Here is a 23228-nt window from a genome sequence, read left to right on the forward strand (position 1 = left end):
AAAGAAAGAGCCTTACCTTCAATTTTGGCATACTCTGATAGTCGAGTATAATTGACTAGAGCTGCTTGCTCCAAGCATTTACGGATGACTGTTTTTACCTCCTCTTGAGGGACCGGAGTAACTATGTCTTTCATCAGAACCTTGACACAAGAAAATCTGATTTGTTGTGGCACACAGAACTGCTTTTCTCCAAGCCCAGCACAAACATCCATTCCTATGCTAGTGCTGTGTGGCTCTCAGGGCATGTGTACAATCACAGGACTCACTACAAGGTCACCTTGGCCAGCCTAAGATGTGGGACTGTATTATTCCCCTTCTGTATTTACACCCTGAAGTGTAAATACAGAAGGGGAATAAAGGGGCTGAAGTCTGTGATGATTTTTTAGTGTATGACATTAAGATCTATCACAACTTGCCCAGTGCCAAACAATGTTTTGCCCTTTCCAGGCTCTACTGACTGACTTGGGTTTGGATCTGGACTTGGCCACACTGTAGGTTAGCAGAGGTGGGAAGGATGTTGGAGTGGGGATGGGGAGGAGGATCATGGCGAGCAGGTTTTATACATCCAGAGGGAGCAAGTCTGCCTCAAGATGGGAATTTCACCAGGCAGCAGCCAGGCATTGCTGCCAAAGGTCTGTGATGTGGATCTTTGCCAGGCAGACCCCCCACCCTTACCTGACAACACAGACAGAATATTGTGCCTTTAGTGGTCAGGCTACACACCTGCCTTTCAGCTGAGGCAGGAGACACCAACCCCACCTAAGCCCCACATTTCAGTGTAAGAAATCATTAATTAGATGTCTTATGCAAAGCAAACAGCTCCTCAAGCTTTTTGAGACGGAAGGATACATGACAATAGGTCATTTTAATTACTCTCTGCTGTTTCTGTGCTTACCCTTTCCAGCAGTGACAGAGTGGCTTTCAGTGCACCCTCTGGACGGCCAAATGGGAAGCAATACCTAGAAAAAGCACATCATCTTAGCATTAGACCAAGTGCACATGAACAAGCCTTTCCTGAGCCATAAGGATGCTTTCCTAAGTCTGTCCAAGCAATTCTCTAGTCTCTGCCTGGAATGAGCAGTCTTTCTATAGGGTAACTTTCTGAAAGGCCTTGTGGGTGTAGACTAAGGTAGAAAAGAGAATATGGGTTAGTAATAAGCTGAGAGTTTTAGCAGTTTCTTAAATCTGGGTGTTACCTGGAGAGTTTTTAGATCTCCTTGGAGAGATAATACCATCTTCTTCTAAAAATGGGGGGAAAAAAGACCCTATGGAAAGGACATTTATTTCCAGCTGGAGACCTGGCAATGCACCAGGGTGTAGGTAATGCACATTACCCATCTGTGTGAATGTGCACAGCCTGCCTGACCTGATCAGTGTGCTGGGGGCCATTCATCCTTTTTTTGGGGGGTATCTTTCCATACTGTGATGTCCCTGCAGAAAGCCCTGCCTGTCAACACTAGGGAGAAGGTAAATGGGTTATAACTGAGCAGAGAGGAAGAGAGAAATAAGAGGATAAGGATAAGGGATTTTTTGTTGTTATATTTTAGACAAAATCCACAGCTTTACCATGCTTATGGGAGCAAGATGGTTTGAAATATCCTTTAAAGGATATATATTTAAAATCACACGCCAGCTATAAACATGCTTCACTGCCCTGTGTAGGTCTGTGTCACTTATGCAAAATTCCTGTGTGCATTCAAAACCTGCCTTTTGGCTTTGCTGCTTATAGGAGGGAGCTGTGAGGAAATCATTCTTCTTGCATTCAGCCTGGGCTCTGTGCCTTTACCTGAAATGTGTGATCTGATTCTCCAGCAGCACCCGGAGCCGCTCCTTGATCTCTTCGAAGCGCTCTTTCTCGTCCACGGTCACAGTTCCTATCCCGTCAGGCCTGCAGGAGAAATGCCACAATGACTCAGACTCCACCTCAGCACCCTGGGACCTCATCCCACAGCACACTGTCCTTTCCAAAAGGACCCTCAGCAACTGTGAGACCCAGGACAGAGGATGTGCCATGCTGACAGAGGGGTGGCTGCAGCAGCACTGCTGCCAAAGTATCAAAAATAAACAAATAAACAAGTTTCCCTCTCACATTGATAATCTAGATGTGGACAACCCCCCCACCCCCTTATTTTCATTATTTAAGAAATTGGGAAAAGCAGATTTTCCTCGAAATACAGGTATATGCAGGGAGTGCAATGCCAGCTCTTGTGTCAGGATTGAGCTGGTTGCTGATAAAATAGGGACTGAATTTCTCCAGAAAAATTCAGCTGCTAATTTAACACAATTCACAGTATAAAAGAATATCAATGACATATATATATAAACAGAATATTAAATTCTGCACTCTTTCCTAGCTGCTGAATCACCCCATTATAGAGGTTTCTTGAAGTGAACCATCTTCAATATATTCTGCTGAAATGTGCCTGAAGAGTGACATGCATTTTGCATTGGAAATGCAATGCCTCTTCAGTAGTTTAATTTTAAATTATAAAAACGAACACATTATGCAATTTACCTCAAATTTTCTCAGACTACTTGATGCCCCTCTATTTGAGGAGTGCACAGGAGTGTGTTGTGAGACACCCAGGTCCTGCTGCCTTGGGGTATTTCTCATCTTTCACGGAGCACAGTGTGCAGACAGTCCCTGCTGGGGCTCTTCCTGGGGGCTGGATAATGCCCTGATCCCTGTGCTCTTCTGTCCTGTTCCTCTGCTGGTGCCAACACACCCAATGCCCCTCCTTCTCCCCCACACCCACATGGCAGAGCATCCCAGGCGAGAGGAGGGAGCGAGTCTGATCCACCCATCCACCAAAGGGATCGGCCAGGCACACAATCATTGGCTCTGCTTCCACCGCTGCGGAGCAAAGCCTCAGGATCTGTGTGCTCCTGGGCAACTCTGCCGGCACAGGCAATCTTGAGGTAATGTAAGACATCTTAAAATTGAACAAATGTTCTTACTTAAAGGCCTCCCCCAGTGTTCAGCTTAAGCTGCATAAATCCGCAGTACTAGACTGGTTTGGCTTTACAAAAGACTTGGCAAGGGATTACAAAGCTTCTAATGAACCTCCTGTCAGGGGTTAATTGGTTGGCTTTATTTTCCTCTTAAAAAATCAAAGGCCCTAAACTTAAAAAGAAAAAAAAATCTATAAAAAAATTAAAATCTATAAAATCTGTGCAATCACTTCTCCTCGACCCTACATTTACTAAGCTCTTAATATCATAAATATGAACTCTGATATTCCAACACAGGTGAATAAACCATTAAAACATTTGGGAAGAGGAACTTGCAAACCGTAGATGATATTTACTGCAAAATTTTAAAGCTAAATATACATTAAATAAAACTTGCAGCATGGACACAGAAAAATACTTGAATACCAGGGCATGTATTTAAAGTTAAACAGCATTTAATCAGAATCTTTCTTTGATTATTTGCCAAATTCAGTTGTGTATTAAGGAAAAAAACAGGAAAAAAAGATTTAGGCTGAAACTTGGATAAAATGTCTCAGTTGGGGAACACATTTCATAAACAATTTTGGAAGTATGGATCTGGTCTCATTAGTAACTAATTAGTACCAGTTATTTTGAAAAAATGAGCAAGCCACAAAAAAACCCAAATTAGATATTGAACAAAAATTAATGTCTTAACATGCTTAATATAATTTATTCCAAAGTTCCATAAAATATTTAATATTCAGATAGAGATGTCCATGCCTTTTGTGATGCTGTGCACCTCACAGCGCCTGGTTTGCTCCTAGGCAGAGAGAGATAATTCAAGGCAGACCACAATAAATGCCATACATTAAGGTGCAGGGTTGAAGCCCTCGTTTGACTTTTGGCATTTGGTCCTTGCCCTGTACCCACAACAGCTCAGAGTGTCACTGGGTTAATTGTATCAGCACTGACAAACGAGGCAGTAAAAGCTGCCTGCCCTGGCAGTGATTTGCTGTGGGACTGGAAATGGTCTGAAAATTGTCTCACCCTTTGCTAGGTCAATAACCTCAACTGGTGAGATTTAATGGCAGGATCTGACAGCTTGGGCTGGGTCACAGCCCTCTCACATGAATCTCAGCCTCTCACTGTACTCAGAGCACTCACCACACAACATCTCATGTGGACACCCAGCACAGGCTGACCTGACAGCATCAGGTGTGTCCTGCCAGGCAGTGGTAGCTCTGGAAGCATCACTGACCCACACAAAGACAAAGGGTGGGCTCTGGAGAGAAAACCTCTGGCCAATGTGGCTTTTGCCCAAGTCACAACATCTGAAGGGATGCCAACCAAACCCCTAAGTCACACACAAACACACACACACAAGGAAAGCCTAATCCTTTGGGCTTCCCCTTTCCTGTGAGCCAGGAGGACACAAACCCAGTGGCTCTGGCCACCAGTCCCTCCACGCTGGGTGTAAGCACAAGCCACTCTCACATCTCATGCAAACTTAAGACAATCTACAGGTCAGCTGTAGCCATTTTTGGAGCAGTGTGGATGTCTGGAAGGGCCTGCCAAGCGAGAGCCATCACCATGGCAAGGACTCCCTTTCTCACCCAGCTGTGGACTATATTGCATCTGACATGATGAGCATCTCTTGAATCTACCTTTCAGATTTTCGGCAAACCATTTTCTCACTGTCCTTCACAAAGTTGACATTTTCGGCAGCATGATAGGAAAGATGTCATGTCGGCTGCTTTTCAAGTTGTTGTCACAGTGGTTAGCACCAGTTCTGTCATCTTTGCTTTCCTCACAATCCCCCATCTTGAGCCATGTCACAAATAATAATACTTCCGATGTTTTTGTCAAATTTCAAATACTATAACCCAGTTGCACATCTTTGGATTTACTAGTTATGTTAATCTTTGTTGCTCATCTTCCCAGAAGCTGAAGCATTAGAAACTCATTAATTAGTGACAAATGCAGGATATAGATAGAACTGGAAAAACACTACCCAAAGCCTTCCACTTAATTTATTAGCTCGATAATTTTGAAACCTAATTAAATATTCAAGTCAAATATACTTTGAAAATATAATCTTTCTGAGGGAACATATTTATTTTCCCTTTTGCAAGAACACAAAGGGTATATAGCTTAGCATCACTGTAATTTAAGATTCACTTCTGTGCTCTAGACAATTTCGGTACATGGCTGATGGGACTGAAAAAAATCCCCAGGAGAAGCTCAAGCTGCACAGCTCATTCTCATGCTTATTGGCAATTTTGTTTTCAGCAAAGGTCTCCAGCTCAACTTTGATACTAGCTATTTGATCTAAATCTAATGTACAGAAGCATCAACTCCACCAGCGAGCAGCATCTCTCGAAGCTGCAGGAAGTGATGTTCTCACGCACAATCCACAACCACATCACTATTGCACTGAAGCAGTGATGAGAAGTGAGAGGAGGGCAAAAGGGTGGAACAGAAGTTTTGGACGTACATGGTATATACGAATGCGTGAGGGATGAAGTGGGTTTGGGTCTATGAATTCAGTTGGACAAACAACATTAATGTCCCCATCTGTGTGGAGACAATTCCATCCAATTCTCTATAGCTCCTGCTCCTGGGTGCTTGAGGTGTACGGCAGAAGCTGTGGGCAGAGAGGGAAGCAGAAGGGCAAAAAAGGCAAGAAAAATAACTAGCGAGATTTTTAATTATAAGTAAACAAGTTTCAGATCACTCCTTCTGCTGCAGATTCACTGTGTTGGCTCTAAACTAGTAAATTCCCACAGTAAATATTTCATATGAAAAGTTTTAAATGCCACTTTCCTAATCCCCCCATGTTTTTAAGTTTTAAACCACAAAAACAACAACATCAACAAAGCAGGTGGTGAAATTAAAAAAAAAGGGTTGCAATTTAAACAGCAAAAATGATAGTCCTTGTTTAGCTTAGATGGTTTGTGCAAATTCTGGGGTTAATTATAAATTATAATTAGGACCTGTGATCCTAAGGCCACTGCTTTATTCTACAAGTCCCGCCTCCCCCCATGCCCTTTTCTAATTATACCCGGTGCCCCCAGGGCTAGTTATGCTGCTAAAACAAATATATCAAAATGATTTTTTAACAAAGACTAATATATGAAGCAATAGCATGCATTTGTATGCAATTATAAATATACAGTATAGCTCCAGTGCGTTAATCTCTTTGACATAAGCCTCCATGAAATACCACGTCGGCTTCTAAATGAAAAGACATATCATCTTTTACACCTTTTATGTTTAACTTGTCTACACTTTTTTTTTTTTTAACTGGGGAAAATATTGCTTACACGTAGCAAACAGATCTTTGCACGCACTGTGAGCCCTGGCATGCAGAGCCAAGGGAAAAAAAACAATGTCAAAAACTGATGCAAATAATTTGATTTTTTAAGTAACAACTCAAATATAAAACACGTGCTGCCTTCAGCTCCCTTGCTGGTTGCCAGGTGCAGCACATATGAGCTATACAGTAAACATCGATGATTAGTGCCTTGGACGGCATGTGTCAGGAGAGGCTTTCGCAGCATCCTCGCGGGAGGAGTTGCCTGCACAGTCCCACCGGTTGCACGAGGATGGGCTCTGGGGATGTGGGCAGGATCACGGCTGCCTCTCACATCTCCCCCAGCAGACCAGACCTGAAAGAGCCCACCTGCCTACACCCCTAGGAAAAAAGTGTATTCAGCAAACATCGATTTTCCCCATCTCCCCTTTCTTCTGGGGACTCACATCGTGTGGGAAAGGTCGGTGAGAAGCCCTTTGTTCAGCCCAGTGCTCCTGGGCGCTGCCCCAGCTGCCCACGAGGTGCTGCTGAGCATGGGCACCCTTTAATCTCCCAACTCCTGCCTCCCCTTCGCTCAGGCTCTCTTCCACGCTGCAGCGCCGAGCCAAGTCACAGCTCATCGATTCTCATGTGCCATCCGCACCCCTGACACACTGCGCCGGGTGGTTTCTGAGCCCTGCCATCCCACACCCATTGTGATGAATCGTGTCAGCCTCCTGCACTGAGCTGGTGACCTGCTGGTGGCTGCCAACCCAGCCCTTCAGCACAGACAGACAGCACAGGGAGCACCTGCTGTGTCACCACGGGCTGAGCGCGGCGCTGGATGGGACACGGAGCTGGCACCTCACAACAGGGCAGAGCATCATACCCTGCCAGCCTGAACCTGCCTTACTGCAGCCAGGGCAGGGCATCTGATGAGAAACCCAACACAGCTCTAGGGGAGCACACAAAGATATCGTGATAAAGTGTAGTTACTGCTTAAGGGACAGAAATAATCCTGTATTTCTTTTGTTTCAACTAGCTGTGTGGAAATCTTTATGTGAAACAGACCAGATATGCAATTACAATACAATGGAAAAAATTGCAGGTATGTCACATGGAGTTTTCAACTCCTGAAGGCCTATGACAATAGCATATTTCTGCTGGGTTTACAGTTGTAAAAACAGTAACGAAAGCTGATGGTAACATTAGTTAACAAAATTGTTTTTTCTTGAAAACAAATTTGAGGCTATAAAATACTGTTTACACAAGAAAGGGAAATCACTAATATACCAAATTAATTAACAGGGAGACTTGTAGCTGATTGAACCCTAGGTAAATAGTCATTGAACAACTTGCAGAAGATTATGGTACTTGGTTGTTATTAGACTGGAGGGAATTCAGTCCAGCATCCTGATTTTGATAAACTCAGTCTGCTAATATTTAGCATGCAAATGATCAATATTTAATTCTGATTTTTAAAAGTTTGGGATTAGCAAGCACAAAAAGAGCTTTTCATAGTGTTAACTTTAACATTTATAAATAATGCTATTCTATGCCTAAATTAAAAAAAAAAAGCACAAGGCCATTTCTGAAAGCCACTTCTTTGCAAGGGACAGAAGCCACTGCTCAAGATTTAAGCACTAACTTTAGACCTAGAAAAGCTGAGCTTAACTTTCTGTTCCATAATACTTCTCTCATGTGCAGACAGGGAAGAAGTGAGGCTCCTCTAACACATCACTTCTCTGTGTGTCAAACAACACTGGCAGTACTGCCACAGCCCTCTGACATGAGGACAGAGAAAACAGGGAGAGAGAAGGCAGGGAAAGATCTTGGTGGCCATGTAAACCCTTTCACAATTTTATTCCAAATCACAATGTCTTTTCAAAACCATTCCTGCTCTTGCCTCTGCTAGTTCTCTGGAGGACTATTGATAAAGAAAAGCAACATAGTGGTGGTACCAAAAGCAAAGAGACATCAATAAACATACAACATGTGTTGTTGGATGTCTGGATAATTATGTGCCTTCACTACCTGTCACCTATGTAAATACATCAGAAATAACATTTTTTTCATAATGATAGGTCTTTGCAAAAGGCATCCTGTCATACCAAGTGGACAAAACTCCATTATCAACGAATGAGTGACCACAACAATTAAAAAGCATTGAGTTCCTCAGTCTCAGTGAAGAGCAAGTACCTGAGGGCAGTAAACCATGTGGATATAGCTCTTGCTGGTCCCTGTTTTCCTCACACCCTGCACTTGCATAGTCAGGTTTCTCAGGAGGTGAAACTTAGGGCAAGTAATTTACATTTAACTCCATTTCTACTTGTGAAAAAGATGAAATTAAAAGAAAAAATATGTGGGCTGTCATGCAAATAGCAGTGATTTACAACCTTGGTACAGAGAGATCAAGTCAGGGTTCTGAATAAGATACATGAGCCCAAAGGAGAGGGGAGACCAAACTCTGACATGTAAGGCAACAGGGCTCCAAACTGTCCACAAAATCCCATTTTGACCACTTCACCTGCTGCAGCCACAGGGCCAGCCCCAAGCTGGAGCTGCATTTCCAGCAGCAGCCTTCCTGCTCCCACCCTGGCTGCGCGCAGCAGCGCTGCCGAGGCGGGGGCCGGACGGGCGAGGAGGCATCATCCCCACAGTGACACCTGTCATCCTGTCAGCCTTGACCTTCAGGCTGTCCTCAGCATCCACAGCCTGCCTGCACTTCCCGCTGACTGCGAGCGACTGTTGTCTCACTGCCTGACCTTATGCAAACACGATACAAACAGACAGCCCACCTCAGCTCCATCACTGTCTGCTGCTAATACAGGAGATTGATAGCCACATGAAATTATCTCCCTGCCCGACCTTCATTACTGGGTGGCATATTCTGTCTGACAGCCAACTTCATCCTAGGGAAAGCTAAACCACCCATTCAGGGGTGTTTACTGTCTAAAAGTGAAGGAACTCTTCTTTATGAAGAAAATCAACACTTTTTCAGATTCGATGGAAGAAGAAGCCTTTGTTAAACACAAAAATGTCTTGTAACTCAGTCTTTCCCAGACCACTGTGTATCTCAACAATGATGCAATACATGGCCACTCCAAGATGTTCTGTTGGGTGCTGTGCTGGCTCCTGGGGCAGGTCTGCCACCTTGACAACTTTTACACAGAAAGTTTCAGCTCTGCCATGACCTGTTAGTTTCCTGGGGAGAGCAGGGCCAGTCATAAGGCAATGTATGGACACAGCAGGTGGGAGGGAGGGACAGAGCTAAAGCAAGCACGGCTTTACACACATCACAACTGCCAGTAAGGACTGCATGGGTAAATACTGGCTTTCCATCGCTCTCTGCCAGCCAGCTCACAAATGCACGATGCATGTGCCCTCAACAGCTCTCTGAAAAGGAATCGTGACTCTTCCACTCAGATATTCAGATTGCTTAGAGTAGACACAGAGATAAGCAGTCGCGTTTTCCTCTGAGACCTCCTGTGGTCCCTTTCTGTGACCTTCTGGTAGCAAAAGCCAGACGCTGCACCCCGCAGACTCCATAGCAAACTGTTGGGTGTTAAGCAGAGCCTGCCCTTGGTGGGAACGCGCAATGCTGCAGCCTTGCAGCTCCCACACAGAGCCTCTCGCAATCCCCAGGCAACAGAGAGACGGCACCGACCAAGAAGGAACATGAACCTTCAGCTTTCGGTTGCGAAGTCAGTTGTCAGCTAAAGACAACTAAGTCACAGCAAGACACCTCATTCCTTTCTTGGAATATTTTAAATGAGTGACTGGAATAGACCATCCGTGGCCAAACTGTCCCTCTGACAGTGCCCAACAGGTCCTCATACAGGTAGCAGCCACACACAGCCCTGGATAGCTGTACAGCATGGGACTGGCTTGAAAGCATGACATTTTCCTGGGCCCACAACTCTCCAGCCCCATGGAGAGGGAATGGGAGGTTGTCACCTTGGCCCATACCATCAGATACGTCCTGCCACCAACCCTGATGAAGAGAAAGCTTCAGCCCTGGCTGTGCTGGACCCTGTGCAGAGGTACATGGGGTAGCTGTGATGAGCATCCCACCACCTCTCTGTTATGGGCCAGATGGGCTTTGAGCCAAGTCCTGTTCCCAAACCAGCTGCCTGCTGAGTCCTGCCTAGGACAAAGGGCAATGGGGCAGCCACTTTCACTGGCTGGTCCCATCCCCTAAACACCATGTGAGCCATCTTCTAAACACACACCTAAAAACCTAAGTCTCTGATCCCCTGTGGGACTTGGGTGCCCAAATGCTATCCAGCTCCCAGGAGAGTGTGTGACCTGAATGCTGGAGTCAGGTCTCCCTGAGCCAGGGGGATGCAGCTGCCCAGTGTGCTCAGTGATTGAGGAGCCCTCTGCAACACACTCCTGCGCACTGCACACTTTTGCTTACCTTTTTGGCTCTGGATTCGGCTGGGTTTTGGGCTCCTTCTTTTTTTTGGACTCCTTTTTGGAATCCTTTTTTGTCTCCGTTTCAGTGGCAGAGGCTTTGCCCCCCTCACCGTCTGCACTTGGCTGTGACCCACCAAGTAATTCTGCCATGAGTTGGCTTGGGGGAATGATTGAAATGTGGGGGGCAAGGCCGGCAGGAAAAGTGAAAGAAATAAGAAGAAAGCATGAAAAACCTCAAAATAAAACAAAAGGAAATTAAGCTGAAAGGAAACAACTGAAATCACATAACAATTGGCAAAGAAAGAACGAATGAGCAACGGAAAGTCAGAACTAAAAAAGAAACTAAGGAAGCAAAACTTGGTTTCCATGACAAGATGTATGAAAGTAACTGCAAAAGCAAGCGACAGCCTTGCAATGTGAAACCTGGGCAATGCGTGTTGTAACTCAGGGTGGTATTTACCAGAGGTATATGAAAACACCTAATTATTTCATAATATTCCTTTCTTCAGCAACATATGTAAGATACAAAGTGATATCTCAAAGTATACAATATAAATTAACAGAAAAAAAGCAGAAAAAGAAGCTGCAATAGATGCTACAGCTGTCAACAAAATAAACGGAGAGGGGGGAAAAACACAGTTCCAGTTCCTCCCATCAAAGGTTTGTCACATTTGAGAGAAAGGAACTGTCTTCTGAAACTGAAATTGCTTTGTAACAGAGCAAGATAAAATTTCTAGTTATGTCTAAGCAATTTCTGAACTGATGTCACGTGGTCTTTAAATGAGCCATGGGTGCCCAAGGGCTTAAAGCCCTTCTGAGCACTGAAGTTTGATACTGCTGAAAATTTCACTGCTCCAACTTGTCAGATCCTCTCGCAGAGCAATTAAATCAGCACAGTGTATCATTTACTTCTATTTATTCAACCCGTGACAGTCACAGGGACTGCAACTGTATCTTTTTCAGAACTGCATCTTAGCAAGTGCCTGGGCAAGTAAGTTAAAAACCTTCCTTTCTGGATCCTCTATGTGCATTTTTACTGCTTACATTAAACAAGCAATGAAACAAACAAACAAACCGACTATGCCACTAGAAGTGCTGCTGCCAAACATCCACTGTGAAAACAAATTGGGGACTGTTGTGCATTATCCAAGGAAACCTGTATTTGACAAAGTCATCTCTTGTTGGCAGGGCACTGCTAGCCAAGAAGAATTCCTTACCTGTTGCCATGAACATGTGATGCACAAAAGGCAAAGCTGTAGTGAAGTAAGGTGGGGTCAATCATAGCTCCGTTTTCTGCGCGCTCTAGCAAATCTCTGAGGTAGCAGAGATGTCTGTGACAGCCTCTCACTCCATTACGTGCACAATACTCATCTAGCACAAAGACCTGGCCAGGACTAAACCAGCCCTGTTTAGAAATAAAGAGACTTGATTTTAAATATAAGTTATTAAATACAAAGGCTATCACACTTGGAGGTGTAGTGGTCAACTGTTCTAATAAAAAGAAATACAAACCTAAGGCTACATTAAGGAAAAAGGAGAGAGGTCACTCAAACAATACAGTCTGCACATCATCACTCAAACACAGCATATACTCAGTGCAACCATTAACAAAAACATATTATGCTACCATTAAAGGGAAATGTCATTTAAAATGCTGAAAAGTTAGGCCAGTTCATGTCAGTGCCTAGCAAAAAAATACAAAGGAAGAAACAGACATCTTTAAGAGACGACAAGGTTTGGTTATTTAAACAGTGTGAAACAGTAGTCTCATTCTGGGGATGGGATTGTACAATTGGCCGGGAGCAGGAAGATTGATCTGGGGGAAGAGGACAGAGGATTACACTGAAAAAATGACTTCTCTTGCATCTGGCAGGTAGGAATGTCCTGCAGATGGAGGAAGGCAATTCTGCAGTATCAGAAAGGGACGTTTCTCATTGTCTTATTGAGTGCTGCTAGCGACATGCTCTGACATCGCCCAGCTCCTTGGCACCGAAACAAGGGGAGCTCTGCTCAAGAGCAGGATTCCTTTACACATCCAGGAAGCTCAGACCATTTCTTTGTATCACCCTGAGGGGCTGGTGACACAAGGCTTGTGGTGCAACGTCCAGACTCCCAAGGAGGACGCCCTTCCCTGCAAGGGGATGGCTCCAGTGAAGGTCCTGGGACAGCCAAAGTGGAGCGTGCCTCTGCCTTCAGGAGAGGGGCTAACGAGAACAAGAATAATCTCATAGATTGCTTTTCAAATGCTACAAAATTGTCAATATTTACATGGAAATTTGGGTGCTAAACAATTGCTAAGACGCAGCTCTGGAATGCATCAAGCTGCAAAATCTTTCAGCGTTTAATTGAAAAGTTCCTGCAGCGGGCGGGAGAGTAGTTGAGGCAGAGCACTGCCCCTATAGGCAACTTCTTTGCCACCCCATCTGTTACCCCAAATGCTACATCTTAGAAACAACACTGCTGTGAAAGATTAAAATATATTTTCTACCACTCAGATGACACCAAATCTTTTCTAGATGCCAAAATAGCTGCTTTGAAAAGAGTTGAAGAAATATCAATTAAGAGCTCAAAGACATAGAGAAGGATTTGCTCATCCTTATTGGGCCAACTCCAAAACAGATTGAGAAAAGAATTAAAATAATGAGGGGAAAATGATAGATATAGGGAGTAGCTACAGTGCTGGGATCACTAGAAGTGCACGTTTCAAAATGAAGACACAGAACAATGCAGATGGGACAGCCCTCTGGAAGGCTATTTTTTGGGAGGGGTATATTTGCCTTCACCACTTTTGATGGTATTTTTGTCTGCTTTTTGGTTGGTGGTATTATGCTTGATTCTGGAGTTCTTTGTGTTGCCTGTTTGTTACATCCTTAGACCATCTCTTGTCTCTCGTCGCATCTTTGGTGATCAGGCACGGTAAAAATATGGAAATGCCATGATTGCTCTGTTTTTGGATATAGGGGTAGAAGTGCAGTTGAAATTGTTATATTCCCCTAGTACAAAGAAAGAACTCATTTCTCCCTATGGGGTGAAATCTTGGCTCTACTGACAGTGATGGGAAGGCTGGCACTGATTTCACTGGAGTCAAGTATCAGAGTCTGAGGCAAAGGAAGCAGAGGCTGAACCCAGCGATCTGGAGCATGCCACATTGCTCCCCTGAGCTGGGGTCTGTGATGTTCTCAGGAGAACAGAAGGGATGATGGTAAACACCCATAACTGCTGCCATGGTGCCATGAGGGGAAGCATGAGCAGAGATCAGAGGTTCAGTGATGAGCCCCAGACCTCTGGAGAGCACAGGCAGCAGACCCAGAGCCTCAGGAGGACCAGGAGGTCTTCACTTGCATGGCAGAGGTAGGAAATAAAACACTTGCTGCTGAATGGGGATCCAATGGAGCAAGTAAATGCTGCTCCCCACAGCCCTAAAAAAAACCCCCAAGGTTTGATGAAAAGCAGTATTAAAAGAGATCCCCAACATCTTCAGGCAGATTCTGACTCTTGATGAAGATTTACTTGGCCCAACAAGCTGACACCCAGCCAGCCTGGCAAATGCAGCTGCCACACATGGGGTGTCTGTCCCCAGTGCAGATAGGTGCAGCTCAGTGTGGCCTCACAGATTATCTCCAATGAGGAAAACTGGAAGGGACAATGGAGAAAGGGCACAGAGCACAGGGAGCTCCACTGTGTTCAACAGGCTGAACTGCTCTGATAAGGAGACATATCCCAGGCACCAGCAGGGAATGCCAGGGGAGCTCTGGAGCTCGGAAAAGCAAGGCTTGGTCAGGGCTGGTGACACACAGGCCAGTTGTCTACAGACAAATGCAACTTTTGAGAAAACCAGAGTTTTTGAGGGAAATTACACATTTCAGTAGCTGAATTTTCCTATTTATCATAGGAAATCCAAGAGAATTTAATGTTGGTGGCCTGCTTCATGGATCTCTTAACCTGACTCCCTCACATCATCTCAGTTAGGCTGGGTACTCTGAAGACCTCCCCGTGGCACATGCTGTGCTGTATAATACAAATTATATGAATGCTGACACATCATGGGCAATACAGCTCCAGCAGAGAGATGGCTGTGTGAGCTGGATGCTGGCAGTGGGTAGGGAAGTCTTGGGAAGAGTTGGAGGGCAGTTTCAGAAATAACACGTCCAAGTGAAAAGAATGAAGACCCACGCATGTGTAGGGTCCATAATAAGCTGGAACAGCTAAATACTCTTCTCAGAAGTCCAGAAAATCCTCTGAGTGTGACTGTATTATCAATTTGTGGATGATGGGCAAGACCCCTGTGCAAGCTCTGCAGAAAGTGCTCTTCCCCCTCCCCAGCACAGAGCTCTCTGCCAGTAAACATCACTTCTGCCATGGCTGGGATGAGTCAGCCAGGCTGTCTGTTTTCCTAGGGATGGCTCAGCCTGGCTCAGCCCGCGACTGGGCTCACAATAGTGCTGTTTAACCTGGTTCCACAGAAAGGAAGCAATGCTGAGTTATCCTCTGTGCCAGGGTAAGTCTTCCCTGGCACCTCCACGTCCACGTTTGAAAATGACAAGAGGTGTGACGAGGCAAAACTCTGTGGGACCTTGCATGGAACGTCCTGTAGGGAGTAAGAATTGCCCAGTGGCACACAGTGGACAGAGCAGGCTTACCACGGGCTCACAGCTCCTCCAGCCAACTCAGCACAGTGCTATCACCAACATTCCAAAGACACAGCAAGAATAGTGGGAGCTCTTTGCAGTTTTTGAGGGCACTCTGTTTTTACACCATAATCAGGACAAAAACATGGCAAAGTAAGTCAAGAAGCACGTGAAACCAAGCATAGGTGAACATAGGCCGTTATTCTGTTCCTTACAACACTGCAATGGGTGATTTGAAAGAAGATAGTTAATTGGTGATGCTCCACTCTGAAGAGGATGAGTCTTGGTGCTGAGGGGAGCTCCACCGCTCTGGTAGCTTCTAGCAAAGGCCTAAACATCTCCATAACAAGCAGAAGTGCGGCTGGTGGGTTTCTTGAAGAAAAACATTGTTAATCATTTTCAGTGATGGCCTCTCACCTCTCCATGAGTTTAGCTCAACGGCCACAGCTTTCTCACCAGGCCCAAGACTGCACAGAGACAAAACAGCAGCAAGCCAACCTCTCAGACATGCATGGATGGGGATGGTCTTCCTAGGGTCAGCCATGCGTGGGGAGCAGAAGCTGCATGCCAAAGTCACTGCCTGCCAGAGCAAGGACCTTGATGGAACCAGTGAGGAACCTGCTGCAGGTCTGACAATGCTCCCACCAAGCCTACTTGTACTACTTGGGTATCTGCAGGTAAAGTGCAGCCTTCCCCCACCCCATCCTTACCTCAGGGGATGTCCACAACGGTTCCTCCTAGCCCTGCCTCTCCTTAGGAAGGTGACAATTCATTACTGCTAGTGGCATTTACTGGACCTCAGTCCTTCAGAGGAGATTGGCCCTTGCGTGTGGTACAAGGAGCAGGGCAGTGAGAGGAGCACCATGGTGGAGGGGGACATGGAGGGCCAGATTTGAGACTGACAGCCTCCTTGCCAACTGCTCAGCTGTGTTCCCAGGCTGCTGCTTTTAACAGCAAGACACTCAGGAGCTCCAGGGACTGCACAGCTGGCAAAGGCTCTTGGCACAGTGTGGTCTTTCTGCTGAAGGAACCCACCATGACACCCTAGTGTGCCACCCTGTGCAACAGTGGGAGGGCAGCAGGGTCAGAATCTGTCCCATGCCATGTTCAGGACACTCTAGAAAGGATTAATCCTGTTGTTTTCTCAAAAACTAAGAGCCTCTTCATCCTCCTCACTGAAACTGCTAAAAATTAATTGCTCATTGGTTATTTGTTATTTAAGCCCTTAGAGTACATAAGAGCCCCCAAGCACTGCACCCCAGCCAAAGGCTACAAGCTGTCCTGGAACATCTCAGTGCCACTGTCCTACAGTGGGCAAAGACCTGCAACTGCTGCTCATGGGAGTACTCAGGATGGGCATGCAACTATGTGAGCATGGACAGACTGCAGCAGCACTGCAGTTATCCACACAGTCCCATCTGTTACCTGCTTGGGACCCCTGCTCATAAAGAGACACAAAACTGGGCCACAGTTATTCCTGGTGGGACTCCATTGACATGGGAGGTGGTACCAGACAGTCATCTTTTCCCTGTTCTTTCATCCAGAAGGACTCTGGAAGGCAGTGCAGGAGGCTGCAAAACACTGCTCTCTACTTCACATTCCCACACTGGAGTTTCTCTTTGCAGGAAGAAACATTTTAAACATTGCAAACAGAAATGATAAAGACAGTGCGACTGGAGAAGAACAGCAGTCAGTTCACTGCAGGCAGCCTCTCAAAAGAAAATACCTCTGGGCCAAATTCAAACCTGGTGTAAACAGAAGTCAATCTTCCAGCAACAGGGGGATTAGCCCCCAGTCGCACTAGCTTTGACTTTGCTGCTTGATGTTTATATCACTAGAGACCAAAGAATATACTTGCCAGACAAGAATAGGAATCATTAAGTCTGTGGTCCAAAGTGAGGCGCTGAACCATCTCAAAGAGTGAAGCGTGGTCAAAGTTACAGGGATTGGAAGAGATAAATTCATCCATGCCATGCTTTTGAGCTCTATCTGCATCTGTTCATTTATACATATAGAGAAAGACACCATTTAGAGAGATATAAGACATTTTAGTTGACAAATATAACAGAAAAAAATATACAGTATGAAGCATGAAAGCCAAGTATCTCCTCTTCCCTCCATTGCCATTAAGTTTTCTCTTTGCAGGCTATACAGTACACTTCACCTCCCATTGTCAACTTGCATCAGTTATGGACTATATTATTGTATCTAGGCAAAAGATTTTAGAATTAACATCTTGTCAACTGCTCATTATAGTGCATTTATTCTGTACTTAAAACCAGAACACAAACGTACGAATTGAATTCACTCTGCATCTTACAATAGGCCATGAGTTAACAGAATTTTGGCTCACATAAGTAAATTAGCTCCTATTTAGATAGTTGTGGTTAATTGTAATAGATTCTGCCATTCTAATGAAGTTACAGCTTTTTCCCTCTACATTTACTAGGTTTTCTAGGTATCACACCAGTTACGTTGTTCTTTCTCCAAATGCCAATGTTTGCCTTCCCCACGGCAATTTTTTTTTTCCTAACAGCAACTTTAAATGCTACCTCACTGAAACAAAAAGATGCTCTTTTAAGCATTGCTAAGAAGTTAAATTGATATGTAGTTTGTTGTCACAGAGGCAGTAACCCGACAGTGCATCGGAGCTGCCAGTCATCCCGATGGAGAGACTGAATTTCCTCTGCCTAGATTACAAGCTGCCATTTTTGGGTGAATTAACAGCCTCAACGTATTCACACTTCTCTGCTTTGGGTGACGTTTATGGGCACTAACTCCTAGGGGCTAATTAATTAATCTCAACATGGTTAACTAAACTACACCGAATTCAGCAGTTGAAATGAAGCCTCCAAGCCAGCCTGGGTGCGGCCAGCCAGGACCCCTGCTGGGAGCAGGTTTTGTTCTAGCAGCCGCTGGGGAATTAAAGGACACCTTTCACTTGGTTTTGTCTGTGCTCAGCTTCCTACTATATGGGTTCTTGCCAAATCCTCGACAAAGAAAATAGGATTTAAATCCTTCCCCTGTTTATAGCCTCCTAGGGGAACTGGGTGGCCTTGAGACAATGTGGCTGAAAGGACACAAAAATGCAGTTTTCCGCAGCAGGAGTATATGGTAACTGTATTTGTTTTAAAACAAAATCCCCCTTTACCAGAAAAAAAAATCCCAAAAATCCTTAATTAAAAAGAAAAAAAAAAGTTTTAAATGAGAGTGAGAATGTTCTTTGATATATGTTTTTCTATTCAATATTTAGCCGTGAAGGATGGCATGTCTTTCCAAATACCTCATTTGTGTCAGTGCTCTCACATAGTAATGATCATTGGTAGCAATCTTTACATTTTCTGTATAGTCTGCTGTTATCTATATACAAACTGTATAAATAACATCACTCACTGGAAAGAAATCAGACAAATTGAAACATGTAACATTTCAATTAGCTGCTAGCAATACTTAATTCAGCTGTGGCTGGCAATTTTCCTCACTATAACTCCACTGAATAAACACTGATGTTTTTCTTACAGAGGATTAATTTTTGAGGGTTTGCTCCCCTGTATGCGCTGGGCTCCTGCTGACCCCAAACCCTGCCTCTCTCCCAGGACCCAAACCCCTCCCTCTCCCTGCTGTGCATTCAGCACCAGGACAGAAGCAGCTGCCGATGGTGCTGAGTGAGGTGGCAGCACAACCTCCCTGGGGAGCACATCACCTCCATGGCACCTCTGCAGCCTCCCTGGGCATGGGATGTGAAGCCCACCCAGCCCTGTGGCCTGCAGCACAGACTGGCTCCTGTCTGTTTTGACAGCTTTCTGCCCCATTGTCTCTGTCCCTTTGGGCCAAGATGGATTTGATTGCATTCACTCCCAAAGAGTTCGGCTGTGCTGTTTTCATTCCATCCCCGGTGCCCGGAAAATGTTTTAGCAGCTATTATCAGACTATTTTTAATGGCTTGCTGCTCTGCCCGGCTCCTCAGAGTTGACTGCAAGCTGACAAATTGGCTGGAGGCCTTCATTTGCCAGTTTTGCTCAGAGATTTTATTACTTTTCAATTAGGAGCCCTGATACACTGTCAATCCTCCTGCTCAGCCAACGAGGCTCTGAGAGCCGAGTAAATCAGCTGGAAATTGGAAGAGTCCTCTAGCCCTTTAGCTGGTGAACCTTTTTGAGCATATGTGCTAGAAAGCATGTTTGAAATGAGTATTTTTTATTCCAGACTAATAAGCTTTTTCCCATATTACAATCTCTGAGCAAGGTGGGCACAGAGCAGACCTTCTGCTGGTGGGAACCGACTGAAGCGCCGCTGGCTTCCACGGAGCTGAGGGTCTGGCTGGGCTTTTTACAATCCCCCTGCCCAAAGCAGGGGCACAGACAGTTCCCTGACAAGCGTGAGAACAGACACAGTGATTAAATGTCCTTCACAACTGGCCATAATCAGGGGCAATTTTACTTTCATTAAACACTTTGAAGCCACATCTTCCGTTGGGTGCCTGCTTGAAAGCTCATTTGCCCCAAATCTCTCCTCATCAGAACAACCACATGAAGAGAGAGACATCAGACATGGCACTGTGTGAGCTCAAGTGACCAGAAAAGCATTATGCACATGACTTCTGCTCAGTCAGTGATTTAAAATGTGGATTTCTGCCATGGGAAGGAGGATGAGCAGCTGCAGCTCTCCCTGCACAGCCCAGCGCCGCAGCTCTTGCATGGCCAAACCATTTTGCACCAGCAGAGATGCAGGGCTGGGTGGGTGCAAGTGCACCCACCCAGGGGACACAGCTGTCACAATGGGAACTGGAGATGTCTGTGGAGAATGGTAATACAAATGTGTATTTCTTTTAAATGGAATATCAGCTCTGGGCCAGATGCTTAATTGGGCCAAAATTCTTAAAAATAAGGAGCAGTTTAAAGAAGTCAATCCTATACTAAACTCACCTTCCCTTAATTATTCTAAATAAACATCCCCCACACTTTGCAATTATTTTTGCATTTTGATTTTTCCAATGGGCTCACTTTTAAAAATGAAATTCATTAATAAAATTATACCAAAGCCATTAAACTTCATAGGAAACAAAAAAAGAAAAGAACAGATCTAAATATATTATTACTCTGCTTCAGATAAATATCTGCAATTTACAATAATGCCAATATCTGCATATGAAATAAGTTTTATGTATAATCCACCTTCATTCAAAATGCCCTATACAGTTTGAATGTGATTTTAAAGTACAAAACGAGAGTTGCTAATATTCACACCCAAACTGTACAGCCAGTTTTAAAGTACTTTAAATTAATTGTTTCAGTCAAATACAGCTGCTTTTTTGACCCTGCCCTGTTATTCTATCTAAAAAGGAAGGAGAAACCAAAGAAAGAAAGTTATATGATGCTCCAGTAATTTGCAATCCCTTCCCAAGGTGCTGTGCCAAGCTCGCTGGTGTTTCTTTGTTCGGGGCCCCAGCTGAAATGCTGCTGCAGGCTCACAAAAGTTATCTTACATATTTAGACAAGCTGCACACAACTGCAGCTGAAAGGTGTTCGATGGTGGTCTCAGGAGGGAGGCTGCCAGTGGAGGGACACGGCCAGCACAGGCTACACAAACCTTTCTTCTGCAAAACTGCAGACTCTGGCCTTTTATATAACATTTGGTCCCCTGCATTACTGCCTTTTTTTAATACTGCTGGGTTTATTTTGCCCATTTTTATCCAGTTTGCATTTTGTGCTGACTCCATTAACTGGATCCTTGTCATACACACCCTCCCTACATGTGTTTGAAGTCAGAATCTTAAAAATCTGCCAGTGTCAGGAACACCAAGATTTCACAGTAACAAGAATCAAGGAAACCAAAGGACTCTCCCACTGTTTGGTTCTCTGAGGGCTATATTTCTCTTTATCTATCTGTTATTTAAAAAGCAAGAGACAAACCAGTCAAATCTCTCATTCTTTTTTTTTTCTTAAATGTATTTCCCTGCTCTCTGCATTTCTTTTGCTCCAGCAATAATTTTGGCAGATTTTGCTTTGAGAGCAGTGAAGTTAATAGCGGGGGACAAGCTCCATAAAAGAATTCTTGTTATAAAAGGCTTTAGGTAGCCATTTTATTGTAAGAATTTCTTACTCCAGATTTGTTTCTTTTCATTAAGGAGTGACTTTGTTTTAGTACCAAAGGCAACTGAAAATCTAGTAAATTTTACAACACATTTCCCTGTTGCAAGAAAATAAAAATCCGCCAAACAAACAAAAACCCAAACAACTGTAAATTAAAAGGTGACTTTGTATCTTACTCATCTGGAAAATGTGTGCTTGTCATATCTGCTTGACATTACAAGAATGAAGATGTGGTTTGGACAGTAACAAACAATGACACTAGTCAACCTCATCAGGAGACATGAAATAAAGGAATGACAATGATTGATGGCAGCTATTCATTTACAGATATTTCTAGAAAAGTCTTTGCTGGCCTGGCTGGGCAAAGTGGGAGAACTTTTCCAGCCTGGCCAGCAATGCACCATGGCAGGTGGCTCATGGAGTGCCCACTGCAACCCACTGCCTGCCCTGAGGGGCAACTCCTGCTCACCGACACATTTGGGCTGTGACTTGTTAAAGAAACACCCAAGGAAGTGCCTGAAAACCCCATTTTGTTTGCCTGTGTGGAGCAAGAGACTTCACTAGCAAATACTGATGTTCTGGAGGGTGAAACACTGAATCCCTGTACCTGGATGAAATGCCAGGTGGCTTGTGAGTGAGCTGCTGGCAGTGCTGGATGGTGGCTTCTCACATCCCCTCCTTGCTGTGCACTGTGGCATTGTTACCTCTGAGAAGTGATGTGTGTGCTCAGGGCTCTGCAAGCCTCCTCCCCAAACCTGCTCCCCAAACCTCACCTCCTCCCAAACCTGCTCCCAAACCTCCTCCCCAAACCTGCTCCCTGTGTGGAGCTGTGGCTGCTGCAGGAGCCTCAATTTGCCTCTCAGCTGCAGAGCCAAGAGCTCTTTCTTCTCCCCTTCATTTTAGTGCATGTTAGAAGACAGGTTTAAATATAATGGGCTGTTTATTCCTGTGGCTTATGGCTTCTTCCCTGCTGCAAACAAATTCTTTTCTGCTTCAGTTAGAATTTTAATAAATTGTTATGAATGATCCTGTAAATCACCAGACACACCAGGCACTGAATTGCAATCTAAGTTGTCTAAGGATTGGCAGTTAGATGAATAAGAATTTGTAGTATGCACTTACATAATTCCTTGTGTGGCAAGTCAAAAACACAGTTTTAGAACAGCTATTTATAATATAAAACATTGTTTCACAGCATCTTTATAACTACTTAAAAATATTTTGAATTGGATGGCTGCAGAAACCTGTGAATTTGTATTTCATAAGTTAGAGTTCCAGGCTTCTTAAAGAATGTAGAAGAGATTTACAGGCTAGTTTTAAATTCATGCAGGTTATGTGAGACTGATTTAACATTTTAATTCTGCATTCCTGCAATGAAGCATCTGCAAGTTGACAATACAGAAGACACAGCAGCGTTCTCATGATATCTTTAACTATCTAAAAAAGTAAAGCAATATAAAGCACAAAACTAATAATCTAATAAGATAGCGATGCATTGTAGTGCAAATACATGTAATGTTGCCAAACCCAGGTTCATTCATTCATTCATTCATTCACTCTTTCTTTCTTTCTTTCAAAGTGGCAAAAATCTGTATTTCATTGAAATTAAACTTTTGTGGGTTGTTTTTTTTTTGCAGTAAAGTCTGATAGGAAATCTCTTTGGAAATCCAAACATTTAGAAAACAAAATAAAGAAAGAAAAAAGAAAGTGTCTGCTGAGAAGGAATACTGCCTGCTACCCAGGGGGATATTTGTACACACACGCACATACTCACACATAGGAAAAAAAAAAAGAAAAAAGAAATAAAAGGAGGAGGAAGGAAAAAAGGAGTCTTGTTGATGGCCAAGAGGGATGACACCGCCT

At 44.3% G+C, this 23228-nt stretch overlaps 1 protein-coding gene across 8 annotated transcripts in view; it reads right to left on the reverse strand.

Annotated features, from left to right (window-relative positions):
* CADPS (calcium dependent secretion activator) overlaps positions 1–23228 on the reverse strand; it is a 204182-nt gene that overhangs the window by 68420 nt on the left and 112534 nt on the right. For all 8 annotated transcript variants that reach the window (XM_036390827.1, XM_036390824.2, XM_054515999.1 and 5 more), the window contains 5 exons: positions 17132–17268; positions 11863–12050; positions 1787–1888; positions 896–959; positions 17–140 (listed from right to left, as the gene is read on the reverse strand). In XM_036390827.1, coding sequence (XP_036246720.1) covers positions 17–140; positions 896–959; positions 1787–1888; positions 11863–12050; positions 17132–17268 — 615 coding nt within the window. The remainder of the gene's footprint in view (positions 1–16; positions 141–895; positions 960–1786; positions 1889–11862; positions 12051–17131; positions 17269–23228) is intronic.

The sequence above is a fragment of the Molothrus ater genome, chromosome 11 (genome assembly GCF_012460135.2).
Source record: "Molothrus ater isolate BHLD 08-10-18 breed brown headed cowbird chromosome 11, BPBGC_Mater_1.1, whole genome shotgun sequence".
Taxonomy (NCBI): Eukaryota; Metazoa; Chordata; class Aves; order Passeriformes; family Icteridae; genus Molothrus; species Molothrus ater.